The sequence below is a fragment of the Somniosus microcephalus genome, chromosome 3 (assembly GCF_052327205.1).
Source record: "Somniosus microcephalus isolate GS21.2 chromosome 3, FLI_Smic_1.0, whole genome shotgun sequence".
Classification (NCBI taxonomy): domain Eukaryota; kingdom Metazoa; phylum Chordata; class Chondrichthyes; order Squaliformes; family Somniosidae; genus Somniosus; species Somniosus microcephalus.
This window is the reverse complement of record NC_140989.1, coordinates 325,777,666-325,790,282: the sequence shown is the minus strand read 5'-3', so window position 1 is coordinate 325,790,282 and position 12,617 is coordinate 325,777,666. Positions and strand designations below refer to the sequence as shown.

The 12,617-nt window shown below is 42.1% G+C and overlaps 1 protein-coding gene across 2 annotated transcripts in view; it reads left to right on the top strand.

Moving 5' to 3' along the window:
* The window catches only part of b4galt2 (UDP-Gal:betaGlcNAc beta 1,4- galactosyltransferase, polypeptide 2), a 587,897-nt gene that overhangs the window by 460,856 nt on the left and 114,424 nt on the right, over nt 1–12,617 (top strand). For both annotated transcript variants that reach the window (XM_085983112.1, XM_085983110.1), the window contains exon 4: nt 6,888–7,075. In XM_085983112.1, coding sequence (XP_085839238.1) covers nt 6,888–7,075 — 188 coding nt within the window. The remainder of the gene's footprint in view (nt 1–6,887; nt 7,076–12,617) is intronic.

The window sequence follows — 12,617 nt, the reverse complement described above, 5'->3', positions numbered from 1 at the left end:
GCTTGTGGTGGGAGTTGATAACAATTGCTTTGATTTTCACAATGCTTAATTGGAGGAAATTGCAGCTCATCCATGACTGGATGTTGGACAAGCTGAGCAAACTGATTATAAGATGGGCTCATTAATGGTAGGTGTCATTTAATGAGGGGGCAAGGCAACTCAAGGCATGTATGATAAGAGTGACAGACCAGGAAAGAGAACCATCATTAAACAACAACAACAACTTGTATTTATATAGCGCCTTTAACGTAGTAAAACGTCCGAAGGCGCTTCACAGGAGTATTATAAGACAAAAATTTGACACCGAGCCACATAACGGGAAATTAGGGCAGACAAAGAGTTAGGTTTTAAGAAGCGTCTTAAAGAAGAAAAGAGAGGCGGACAGGTTTCGGGAGGGAATTCCAGAGCATAGGGCCTAGGCAGCAGAAGGCACGGCCACCAATGATTGAGCGATTATAATCAGGGATGCTGAAGAGGGCAGAATTAGAGGTGCGCAGATATCTTTGGGGCGGGGGGGGGTGGTTTGTGGGGCTGGAGGACATTAGAGATAGGGAGGGGCGAGGCCATGGAGGGATTTGAAAGCAAGGATGAGAATTTAAAAATCAAGGGGTTACTTAACCGGGAGCCAATGTAGCTCAGCGAGCACAGGGGTGATGGGTGAACAGGTCTTGGTGCGAGTTAGGACACGGGCAGCCGAGTTTTGGATGACCTCAAGTTTACGTAGGGTAGAACATGGGAGACCAGCCAGGAGTGCGTTGGAATAGTCAAGTCTAGAGGTAACAAAGGCATGGATGAGGGATTCAGCAGCGGATGAGCTGAGGCAAGGACGGAGACGGGCAATGTTACAGACGTGGAAATAGGCAGCCTTAGTTATGCCGTGGATATGTGGTCGGAAGCTAATTTCAGGGTCAAATATGACACCAAGGTTGCGAACAGCGTGGTTCAACCTCAGACAGATGTAGGTAGAGGGATGGAGTCAGTGGCTAGGGAGCAGAGTTTGTGGTGGGGACACATCATGGAAGACCTCTCCTGGTCCCTCAATACCTCCTCTTTGGTGAAGGCGGCCCAGCAGCGCCTATATTTCCTAAGGAGGCTGAAGGGATGCAACCTGTCACCCCGGATCCTCTCTAACTTTTACCACTGCACAATAGAGAGCATCCTGACGAACTGTATCACAGTGTGGTATAGCAGCTGTACCTCCTATGACCGGAAAGCCCTGCAGCGGGTAGTCAAAACTGCCCAACGCATTACCGGCACCCGGCTACCGACCATTGAGAACATATACCAGAAACGCTGTCTACGGAGGTCACTGACCATCATCAAAGACCCTACCCACCCCAGCCACAGCTTGTTCGCCCCCCTGCCATCTGGGAGACGCTACAGATGCATTCGCACCCGCACGACCAGATTTAGGAACAGCTTCTTTCCCAGGGCTGTCATCCTACTGAACTCTGCTAATAAACTCTAAAGCCTGCACATCTGTCAATGCACTTTATTATGTTTATGTTTATGTTACAAGCCAAATGTATGTTAAATGTCTTAATCAAAATGTACACTCTCGGGAGCCGCAAGCTTACATTTCGTTGTACTGCACTTGTGCACTAACAATGACAATAAAGTTGATTATTATCATTATTATTATTATTAAAACCCATGGCTTCGGTCTTCCCAATATTTAATAGGAGAAAATTTCTGCTCATCCAGTGCTGCATGTAATTTAGAGACCATGGAGGGGTCGAGAGAAGTGGTGGTGAGGTAGAGCTGGGTGTCGTCAGCGTACATGTGGAAACTGTCGCTGTGTTTTTGGATGATGTCGCCAAGGGGCATCATGTAGGTGAAAAATAGGAGGGGGCCAAGGATAGATCCTTGGGGGGACTCCAGAGGTAACGATGCGGGAGTGAGAAGAGAGGCCATTGCAGGTGATTCTCTGGTGACGATTAGATAAATAAAGAATGGAACCAGGCGAGTGCAGTCCCACCCAGCTGGACGACTGTGGAGAGGCGTTGGAGGAGGATAGCGTGGTCAATCATGCCAAAGGTTGCAGACAAGTTGAGAAGGACGAGGAGGGATAGTTTACCTTTGTCACAGTCACAAACATTTTTTGAGCCGTTTCGGTACTATGGCAGGGGCGGAAACCTAGTTGGAGGGATGCAAACATGGAGTTGCGGGAAAGATGGGTATGGATTTGGGAGGTGACAACACGTTCAAGGACTTTGGAAACAATCAATCAATGTGAGGTGGCTATAAATAAAAAAGGGATTTAGTTTCCATTATTAGGCCAATAACAGTAAAAACTAAGAGCACTATACTTTTTTTATACAAGCCTTTGGTATATCTGCACTTGGAGTAATGTGCCTAGGTTTGGTCGCCACACCTGGTGATAGATATTTAGGATCTGGAGAAGGTGCAGAGAAGGGCACAAGGATAATAATACCTAAAACTAGATCTTTTATTAGAAACATAGAAAAATAGGAGCAGGAGTAGGCCATTCAGCCCTTCAAGCCTGCTCCACCATTCAATATGATCATGGCTAATCCTCTATCTCAATACCATATTCCCGCTCTCTCCCCATACCCCATGATGCCTTTTGTGTCTAGAAATCTATCTATCTCCTTCTTAAATATATTCAGTGACTTGGCCTCCGCAGCCTTCTGTGGTAGAGAATTCCACAGGTTCACCACACTGAGTGAAGAAATTTCTCCTCATCTCAGTCCTAAATGTCCTACCCCGTATCCTGAGACTGTGACCCCTCGTTCTAGACCCCCCAGCCAGGGGAAACATCCTCCCTGCATCCAGTCTGTCTAGCCCTGTCAGAATTTTATACATTTCAATGAGATCCCCTCTCATTTTTCTAAACTCTAGTGAATACAGGCCTAGTCGACCCAATCTCTCCTCATACGACAGTCCTGCCATCCCAGGAATCAGTCTGGTGAACCTTTGCTGCACTCCCTCTATGGCAAGTATATCCTTTCTTAGGTAAGGAGACCAAAATGGCACACAGTACTCCAGGTGTGGTCTCACCAAGGCTCTGTATAACTGTAGTAAGACATCCTTGCTCCTGTACTCTCATCCTCTTGCAATGAAGGCCAACATACCATTTGCCTTCCTAACTGCATGTTTGCTTTCAGTGACTGGTGTACAAGGACACCCAGGTCCCTTTGTACATTATCATTTCCCAATCTATCACCATTTAAATAATACTCTGCTTTTCTGTTTTTCCTACCAAAGTGGATAACTTCACATTTATCCACATTATACTGCATCTGCCATCTCACTCAACTTGTCTAAATCGCCTTGAAGCCTCTTTGCATCCTGCTCAGAACCCCACCTAGTTCCGTGTCGTCCGCAAACTTGGAAATATTACCTTTGGTTCCCTCATCCAAATCATTGATATATATTGTGAATAGCTGGGGCCCAAGCACTGATCCCTGCGGTACCCCACTAGTCACCGCCTGCCACCCCGAAAAAGACCCATTTATTCCTACTCTGTTTCCTGTCTGTTAACCAATTTTCAATCCATGTAGGTATATTACCCCCAATCCCATGTGCTTTAATTTTGCACACTAACCTCTTATGTGGGACTTTATCAAAGGCCTTCTGAAAATCCAAATACACCACATCCACTTGTTCTCCCTTATCTATTCTACCAATTACATCCTCAAAAAAACTCCAGTAGGTTTGTCAAACACGATTTCCCTTTCATAAATCCATGTTGACTTTGTCTAATCCCGTTGATATTTTCTAAGTATTCTGTTATCACACCCTTTATAATAGACTCTAGCATTTTCCCTACTACTGATGTTAGGCTAACCGGTCTGTAGTTGCCTGTTTTCTCTCTCCCTTTTTTAAATAGTGGGGTTACATTTGCCACCCTCCAATCTGCAGGAACTGTTCCATAATCTATAGAATTTTGGAAGATGACAACAAATGCATCCACTATTTCCATGGCTACCTCTTTTAGTACTCTGGGATGCAGATTATCAGGTCCAGGGGATTTATCGGCTTTCAGTCCCATTAATTCTCCAGCACTATTTTTTTACTAATACTAATTTCTTTTAATTCCTCCTTCTCACTAGACCCTTGGTTCCCTAGCATTTCTGGGAAGTTATTTGTGTCCTCTTCCGTGAAGACAGAACCAAAGTATTTGTTTAATTGCTCTGCCATTTCCTTGTTCCCCATTATAAATTCTCCTGTTTCTGACTGTAAGGGACCTACATTTGTCCTCACTAATCTTTTTCTTTTTACATACTTGTAGAAGCTTTTGCAATTGGCTTAATGACGATGGGCTTGTAGAATTCGATGTTTTCACTTTGGAGAAACAGCATTAGAAGAGATATGATAGTTATCTTTAAAATTATGAAAGGATTAGATACAGTGAATTTAGACAAGATATTCAAAATGGATAGTAGTAGTGATATTAAAGGGCCTGCCTATAAAATAACTAGCATGAGTCGAGGTTGATGCGAGGAAGTATTCTCTCAGAGGGATAATATCGTAAATATGGATACACTACAGTCTTTAAGAAATGACGATAAGTGCTTAAGGGAAGAGTATTTGGGATGTGTCGATTAGTTGAGTTCACCTAGTAATGCATCATGGGTAACCATGGCCACCTGGAGTTAGCTTCATTGGCTTAGAGTTGGGAAGGTGTTTACCAGAGGCTTTGCTGAACTGGCTTTCGATTTAAAAATAAGTATTGTATTCCCAGGAATTAACATTATTATAAGTTTGGAGGGTGGTGCATAAGGTCTATTGAATGGGGCAAGCATCAATCGGTCGGATGGCCCTTTCTCTTTTCATATATTTGTATATTCAAAGGGTTGTTATAAATGGAAGACGATTTCTATCACTCTTGGGTCTTCTACCCATCTTCATTATTTGTGTGGACACCGAGATGATTAACATAATGAGATTTTTAGATGAAATCACATAATGTCGGAAGGATGGTTGGGTATAAAGAGCAGCTAATTTGCATGAAGATACGGAATGTTTGGGTATCTGACAGATGTTTGACAAATTACCATTAATATTGAAAAATGTAAAGTGATGCATATTGGATCTAGTATTATTTTCAATGAGCATAACATCAGGGAATCTTATCCAAAAAGTAGAATCTGAAAACGATTTGGGGTGTGATAAAATTATAGGATGTTGAAATCATATTGTAATTGCAATGCTGAAAGAGTGGATAGAATGATTGGATGTATATCAAGGAATATAGCAAGTAAAACGAGGGGATATTGAAGCTGTATAGTGCTTTAGTTAGGCAACAGCTGGAATATTGCCTGCTTTAGGCTTTGTCTTCCAGGATGTCTTGGAGAGAGCACACTACAGAGCAGAATGCTGCTTCCTGGGCTCACAGAACTAGATTAGGTTATTCTCATTAAAGCAAAGGTTAAACTATAAGGATATGAGTGACTAGGATTAAGTTGATGCATGTAGTTAAATTTACAAGAGGAATTAATTAAAATATAAATACTGTGCATTCAGTACAGAATTTATAAAACAAGGCTTAATAGCAAGATTTGAATCAAAATGTTTAATAAGGGAATGAGATGAAAGTATTTTCTCAGAGAATTGTATAACACTAGATATGGAATGCACTGCTAAATAAAATGTATTTTTATAATAGATTAATTTTAAAGGATTAATTCCCCTCTGATGAGGATTTACAAGGGTCTTCCATATGTTTAATTATATTTTTGCTATTAAAATAGTAATTTTGTACGGTTAAAAGTCAGAAACCAAAGTGTTTGTCGCTGATTGTGCAATATACTGGTATTGGGACTTATCAGTAGGAAATAATGATGATCCCCACTACTACTATTTTCCATTGAGGTAGGTAAAGAATCTATTTGTGTATATTTTAATTTGTTGCCAGTAATATTCAGGAGTTTTTCTTCCTGGGGAGAAATTGTTGATCAACCGGTAGCAAAAGTGAATTTATCTGGGTCAACTATTGCTTCACTGAGGACATGGATTCAGCTGTGTTGAAGGACAGGTTTTATTTATGTTAACTTTTACCAGGTGATGCAGTGATGAGGACTGTCTTTTGAATCTTTCTTAATAGGCAAAGTCTAGGTTGCAATATACTTCCTCCCCCGACCCTCCAAAGTGGGCAACGGTCACATAAATGCCTTGAAAATTCAGCAGTACGAAGTGTTTATAACCTTGTAACAAATAAAAACAAGTTGCTCCTCTGTATTACAATCTGAAGTTACAATTTACAATTTCTGCTTCAGCCCCATGTTAAATATACTTTTTATATGATTCAATCATCTGTTACACTCTTGGCGAGTGTATCATCTTCAAACCATGTTTGTCCAGTAAACATTGTTAATCTTGCCTGTATTTTACAATACAAGAAGTTACTAATCTGTGTGTTCAGTGGACAACCATTATCTTGCACCTTCCGATGTGTAACTGAATTAATGTATGTAGGGTATGCTGTATCCATGCACTGCACTGCATTAGAAGCTGATACCAGTGCAGTTCCAGTGACGTGCTTCAATATCATGATTTGGACGTAGGCACTCGCTATCTTTCCTATACTATCATAATATCTACTGTCAGAAGGGGAAAAAACTGAATGAAAATAGAATTAAACCACCCCCACGAGCCCTAGTTTATATAAAATAACAAAAGGCTGGAGAGAAGTTCAGGGATTTTGTGCATTTCAGCATTCACAGGGTGCCGACAAATAGATTGAACTCATTGTTTTTTCTTTAAGATATTGTGCGAACTCCTGAATGTGTTAGTGCCTTAGGACACATTCCAGTATATTTATTGTCCTACATAATATACACTCCTAACTTGTATATCCATGAGCTCAGAGTGCACATGACGTGCATTTTACATGTGTTTTTCTGCTTACTTGTGTCTTGCAGCACGGTGAAGGCATGTTCAACAGAGCAAAGTTGCTGAATATTGGCTACATGGAGGTACTGAAGGATGAAGAGTATGACTGCTTTGTATTCAGTGATGTAGACTTAATCCCGATGGATGACAGAAACCTCTACCACTGTTATGACCAGCCGCGACATTTTGCCATTGCAATGGACAAATTTGGATTCAGGTGAGATCATTATTAAATCTTATTCTGACAAGAAAATGTTTCTAATGTTTAATTAATTTAAAGAACATTGCTAGCAACATCTATTGGGACTTGCTCACTGCAATATCAGCCTTGATTCCCAGTAAGCCTAGCAGAGCTGGGCTGCTGGCAAGCCTGCGATTCATAATCAAAAATGGCACAATTTCTACAGTGGGTACACCAGTTAGCAGAGCGTAGTGAATCTGCATCTTATTTTATAGGTCTCTTGTTAAGATTTTAGTACCATAACTTTCACAGAATCACAGAAACCCCACAGTGCAGATAGAGGCCATTTCGGCCCATCGAGCCTGCACCGACACATATCCCACCCGATCCCCGTAACCCCTACACCAACACATATCCCACCCTATCCCCACGTATTTAATCCCCCCCTAACACTAAGGGTCAATTTATCATAGCCAATCAACCTAACCCGCACATCTTTGGACTGTGGGAGGAAACCGGAGCACCCGGAGAAAACCCACGCAAACACGGGGAGAATGTGCAAACCCCACACAGATAGTCCCCTGAGGCCGGATTCGAACCCGGGTCCCTGGCGCTGTGAGGCAACAGTGCTAACCACTATGCCACCGTGCTTCCCCTTTGTCACAAACTTTTTAGTTCTCGTTCTTCTGAACATAAAACCTTCCTCAATTATGCATGTACAAGTTCTGGCGAATACTAGCAGAGGATTAGTAGATTAATTACAGATACAAGAGTCTCTTGCTGGTTATGGCCTTGTATGTGCACTCATGCTTGTGCACAAATGGTCTGCCAACTATTTTAGGCTACAACATTGATTACACCCTGACCACCCATTCTTCTGTGTTTAATTTCACTGGTGCAAATAGTTCTGTCAGAAGGAGAAACATTGTGGACTATTAAATACAATATATAATGGATAGTTTGGAGAGTTTTATAAGGCCATTACCTAATTAAGGAGTTAGCATTATTAATAAATTATGAGAGTGAAGTTTGAGATTCATACTAGTTGTCTAAATCCTCAGTTTATGTGATTGTCTATAACTCTCTTGCACTCCTTTGTACTACCAGATTTATGCACACTTATGTGTTGCGAGGCCCCAAACGAAAAGTTCCTATCGGACACTGCGGAATAGAGAGTAGCGTAGTGGCCCACGGATCCCAGGGGCACATCGTGTGTGGAAGCATAACTGGGATCACGTGAGCCGGTGCTCCAATCAGATTGTACACCTTCCAGTGACTCAGAAGAAGTGGCTTTGGAGAAAGGCCAGGGAGCAGGTCACTTGTCTACCCTCTTGGCTGTAGATGGTTCATGGCCAGCTGGTTCCAGTTTGGAAAAAGGGAGAAGTTAGATTGCTGTGGAGACCTCACAATAAAACAATTCATATGATGCAATAATATTCATTGCTGAACTGATTTTTTTTCTAAATCCTGCTTAAGTGTCAAAGTCTGCAGACAGCTAATAACCATTAAAGGAAATGATTTTCACCAAAATGAAGATTTTTTGTTGACGGGCATCCCCTCACGCTGTGCAAACAGGCTGCTGCGCCTGTTGCCACCAGCCGTAAAATTTTCAGGCGTAATTGCTGGGCAGTGGTGGGCAATTAGCCCAACTCTGTGCCAGCAATTAGGATTTCCATGTCAGTGTGGATCATCTGTTAAGTCGGAACTTGACAGATTGCAAGTTCAGAATTTAGCGCATGTGCTGGAAATCCCAAACTTGCTGTCCATTTCAAAGGCGGTATGACAGCGTACTCTTACCGACCGCAAAACCCAGGCCAATGTTTTTTTACTTACTGTTTCCTCACTTTATACTTCTGTGAAGGTGAATCGGGCTGTGGATGCTCAGTCGATGAGTATATTCAAGACTGAGATTGATAGATTTTTGGGCACTAAGGGAGTCGAGGGATATGGGGATAGGGTGGGAAAGCAGAGTTGATGTAGAAGTTCAGCCATGATCTTATTGAATGGCGGAGCAGGCTCAAGGGGCCAAATGGCCGACTCCTGCTCCTATTTCTTATGTTCTAGATGCCCCACCTATGTTTCTGGCACCATCTCATATTTTCCTCATCTGTTCTTATGCCTGCTTGTCACCAAATGTCCTTCTTTCCCCTTCCATTTTGCTTGAAAGATCCTAAATACCTCTGCATTAAATAGTGTTGTCTCAGAGGGAGATAGTCAGAAAATGCTACTGGGAATTTGCACAATAAAATGTCAACAGGGCTACCAACTCTTCCATGTTTGGCAGGAGTCTCACACAGAAGATGCAATTTCCTGCCCTCTTGCCTGTGGATTGTGATATCCCTTGTGTGGGACTGTGTTGATGTTACAAATTTGGGTTCTTCTCTTTCCTGTGAATTTTCTTGGGGCTTCTCCCACTCCATTGCCATAACATCAGGAGAAACCCCATTTATGCCCGTTTCCACCAAAGTTACGCCGGTGGAGTGGGAGTACCCCGAAGGAAATTCCCGATACAGTGATACTCATCATTAGATAAGCAGCCTGAGCATTTTATGTTTTCAGTTACGTGGATAGACTGGAGAAGCTGGGGTTGTTCTCCTTAGAGCAGAGAAGGTTGAGAGAAGATTTGATAGAGGTGTTCAAAATCATAAGGAGTCTGGACAGAGTAGGTAGTGAGAAATAACAACAGAAAATGCTGGAAAAACTCAGCAGGCCAGGCAACATCCGTGAAGAGAGAAATAGAGTCAACGTTTCAGGTCGAAACCCTTTGTCAAGACTGAAGAAGCACAGGAAATGAAATAGATTAAAAGGCCAGTTTGGGGGCTGGGAGAGAACAAAAGAGAAGTGAAGAGACATTAAGAGATATTCAAAATGAGACGAGATGGTGATAGGACTAGTGGAGACAGAAGACGGCTCTAGATTAGGTGTGAAATTCGCTGGCAGAATGGGAGACAGCTGCCATGTGGGAGAAAAAAAAGGGGGGGAGGGCCAAAACAAAGGTGTGGATAAAAAATATAAGTAAAAATGTAATGGGGGCCTAGATAGAGAGAAACTGTTCCCAATGGCGGAAGGGTCGAGAACCAGAGGACACAGATTCAAGGTGATTGACAAAAAAAACAAAGGTGACATGAGGAAAAATTTTATTACACAGCGAGTGGTTAGGATCTGGAATGCGCGGCCTGAAAGGGTGGTGATGGCAGACTCGATCATGGCTTTCAAAAGGGAATTCGATAAGTACCTGAAGGAAAAGAATTTGAAGGGCTATGGGGAAAGGGCGGGGGAGTGGGACTAGCTGAAGTGCTCTTGCAGAGAGCAAACACGGGCTTGACTGGTCGAATGGCCTCCTTCAGTGCTGTAACCATTCTATGTTTTAGAGTATGCCTGTGCTGCCCAATAACATACTACAAAATAGTGTAACTGTAGGGTGTAAAAATAGTACCCCTTTGTGATCTTTACTGGATATACATGACTTTAACCTATGCGTTTCTTCAATCTTTTTGATGGTGGATTAAGTGAACTCTTGGTGAGATGAGACCAGATATTCACAGCGAGTACAGCTTGTGTTCACATAATAATACAAAACAATGAATATGTTACACTTCCCCACATTAATGCTTGACTCAAACAAAAGTAAATTCTAGCTATTCTCCTCCATTCTAACTTTCTCAGAGGCTTTGCGGGAACTGACTGACTACCTGAGTCTCTGTCTCTTTTTTATTTTCTCCTTTTCACAGCTGAAAGCGAAAGCCTGCCCAGGACCAGAGACTTCCCAGTACAATGAGTGTGAAATGTATGTCGACTCTCGAATCAGGCTAAGGAATTGCTTACTTTTAACAGTCATTGGGGGGGAAAAAAATTCCACTAGCATTTTAACCACCTTTTATCCGTGTGCCTTTTTGTAAATTTTCCAAACCCTTTCTCTGGAAAAATGGTTAAAAAATACTGAGAAGTGACAGCTGGTAAATTCCTGGCATTTCAATCTCCAGGAACAGAGAAAAAGCAAGAGAATGCCATGGAGCAGGAATGATCCCAGCTGTCAAGTGTTTTTCAATTTTCTGGCCATTTTTCAGTGAAAAGGATCTACGTATGTTTTATTTTAAAATGATGAAAGATAGATATATGCTATTCAGAAGATAGTTGCCCCTGCAGAACAAATAATAAGCAATTTGATGATAACACCTTGCACCCATTGTGCAGGAAGGTATTGATCTCTTCCTGATTCTAAACAAAGCAGAATCTTGGACGCCTAAAAAGGGAGTCTGGCTTTTGGAGAGGAAAAGGGAAAAGAGGATGAGAAGGCGAATATATGAATTCCCATTGAGTCATTATATTTGGCACATGTGACAGACGGAGGTTGCTACTTTAAATCATATTTGTTTTTGATATGAGTGGATGTTGCAGGTATATCGCTTACAGTTGAAAATCTCATACTGGGATTTACCCAATACTGGTAGCCCTGAAGTAAACTGATTTCAATAGCAGGTGCCTTGATCTTTGGCTTGTCCTTGTGCTGCTCTTGAAGCATAGACCAGGAGATAAATGGTGTGGATTGAGTTGTTCTCTGGTCATTAAAGCATAAAGCATTAAACACTGAATAGTAAATAAGCGTATAGGTCATTCATCTTGTAACAGTTAAGATGACATGGCAATTCTGACTAAGTTCTTCATTCATACCAAGGTTAGGTCACTCTCAAGTTTGTGGCATTATAGCACCTAAGGACATGTTGTCCAAAAATATTGCCAATAATGAGAATTGTGCAAGAGTAACTAGTACATGTAAATTGGTGATTCAAACAGTCTGCCTGTCTTGCCTGGATAGTGCGGGTCTGCAAAGCAATATACTCACCAAAACTGCACTTAAGCAAGTAAAAGGAAAGAGACCCTCATTTTAATTAGAAAACATTACAGTTAAAGGAAAACAGATACAAGGGAGTTAGTGCATGGAAAATAATTGACACCTGGGAGTGACTACATAACAAATAGTGGATAACTGGGAATTACTGTAGAGTAAATAGTGGCTATAAGGGTGTGTTTACATCGCAGACAGGTTCCAGCAATAATTATATCAGATGATGCTGCAAGCCAGAAGCACTTTATATTTGGGGTGTGCAGCCAATGACAGGCGCACAGAACTTTCTCTCTAAGTGTAAACTGCAGCTGGTAATGCATGTCTGAACTTCTCTACAGGTGGGTCTCCATATCACACGGTGGCGTCCAGCTGTCCTGAAGAGACTGGCACATAGTGACAAAACTAAATGGGGGAAAGTGGGGCACACAGGCCACTCCTTGCAGACTGAAGCAAAAAAACAAAATGTAAACACACCTTCTGAGAACGATTGCCGATTGTGCCCCGAGATTGTCAACACAGGGCGATTTTAACCCTACTTGCTCAGCAGAAACCGGGCGGGTGGACAGTTAAAATCGTCCTGACTCTTGCCTGTCCAAAAGCTGCCATGATCGCAACATCTGCAATTTAAACCTGCTCTCCTGAGCAGGCAGCAAGGACACGCGCCCGGAGCCAACAGGGTCCTTCTTTACATATGCACATTGCAGCCCAATTACATCAGTGAGAACGGACTGT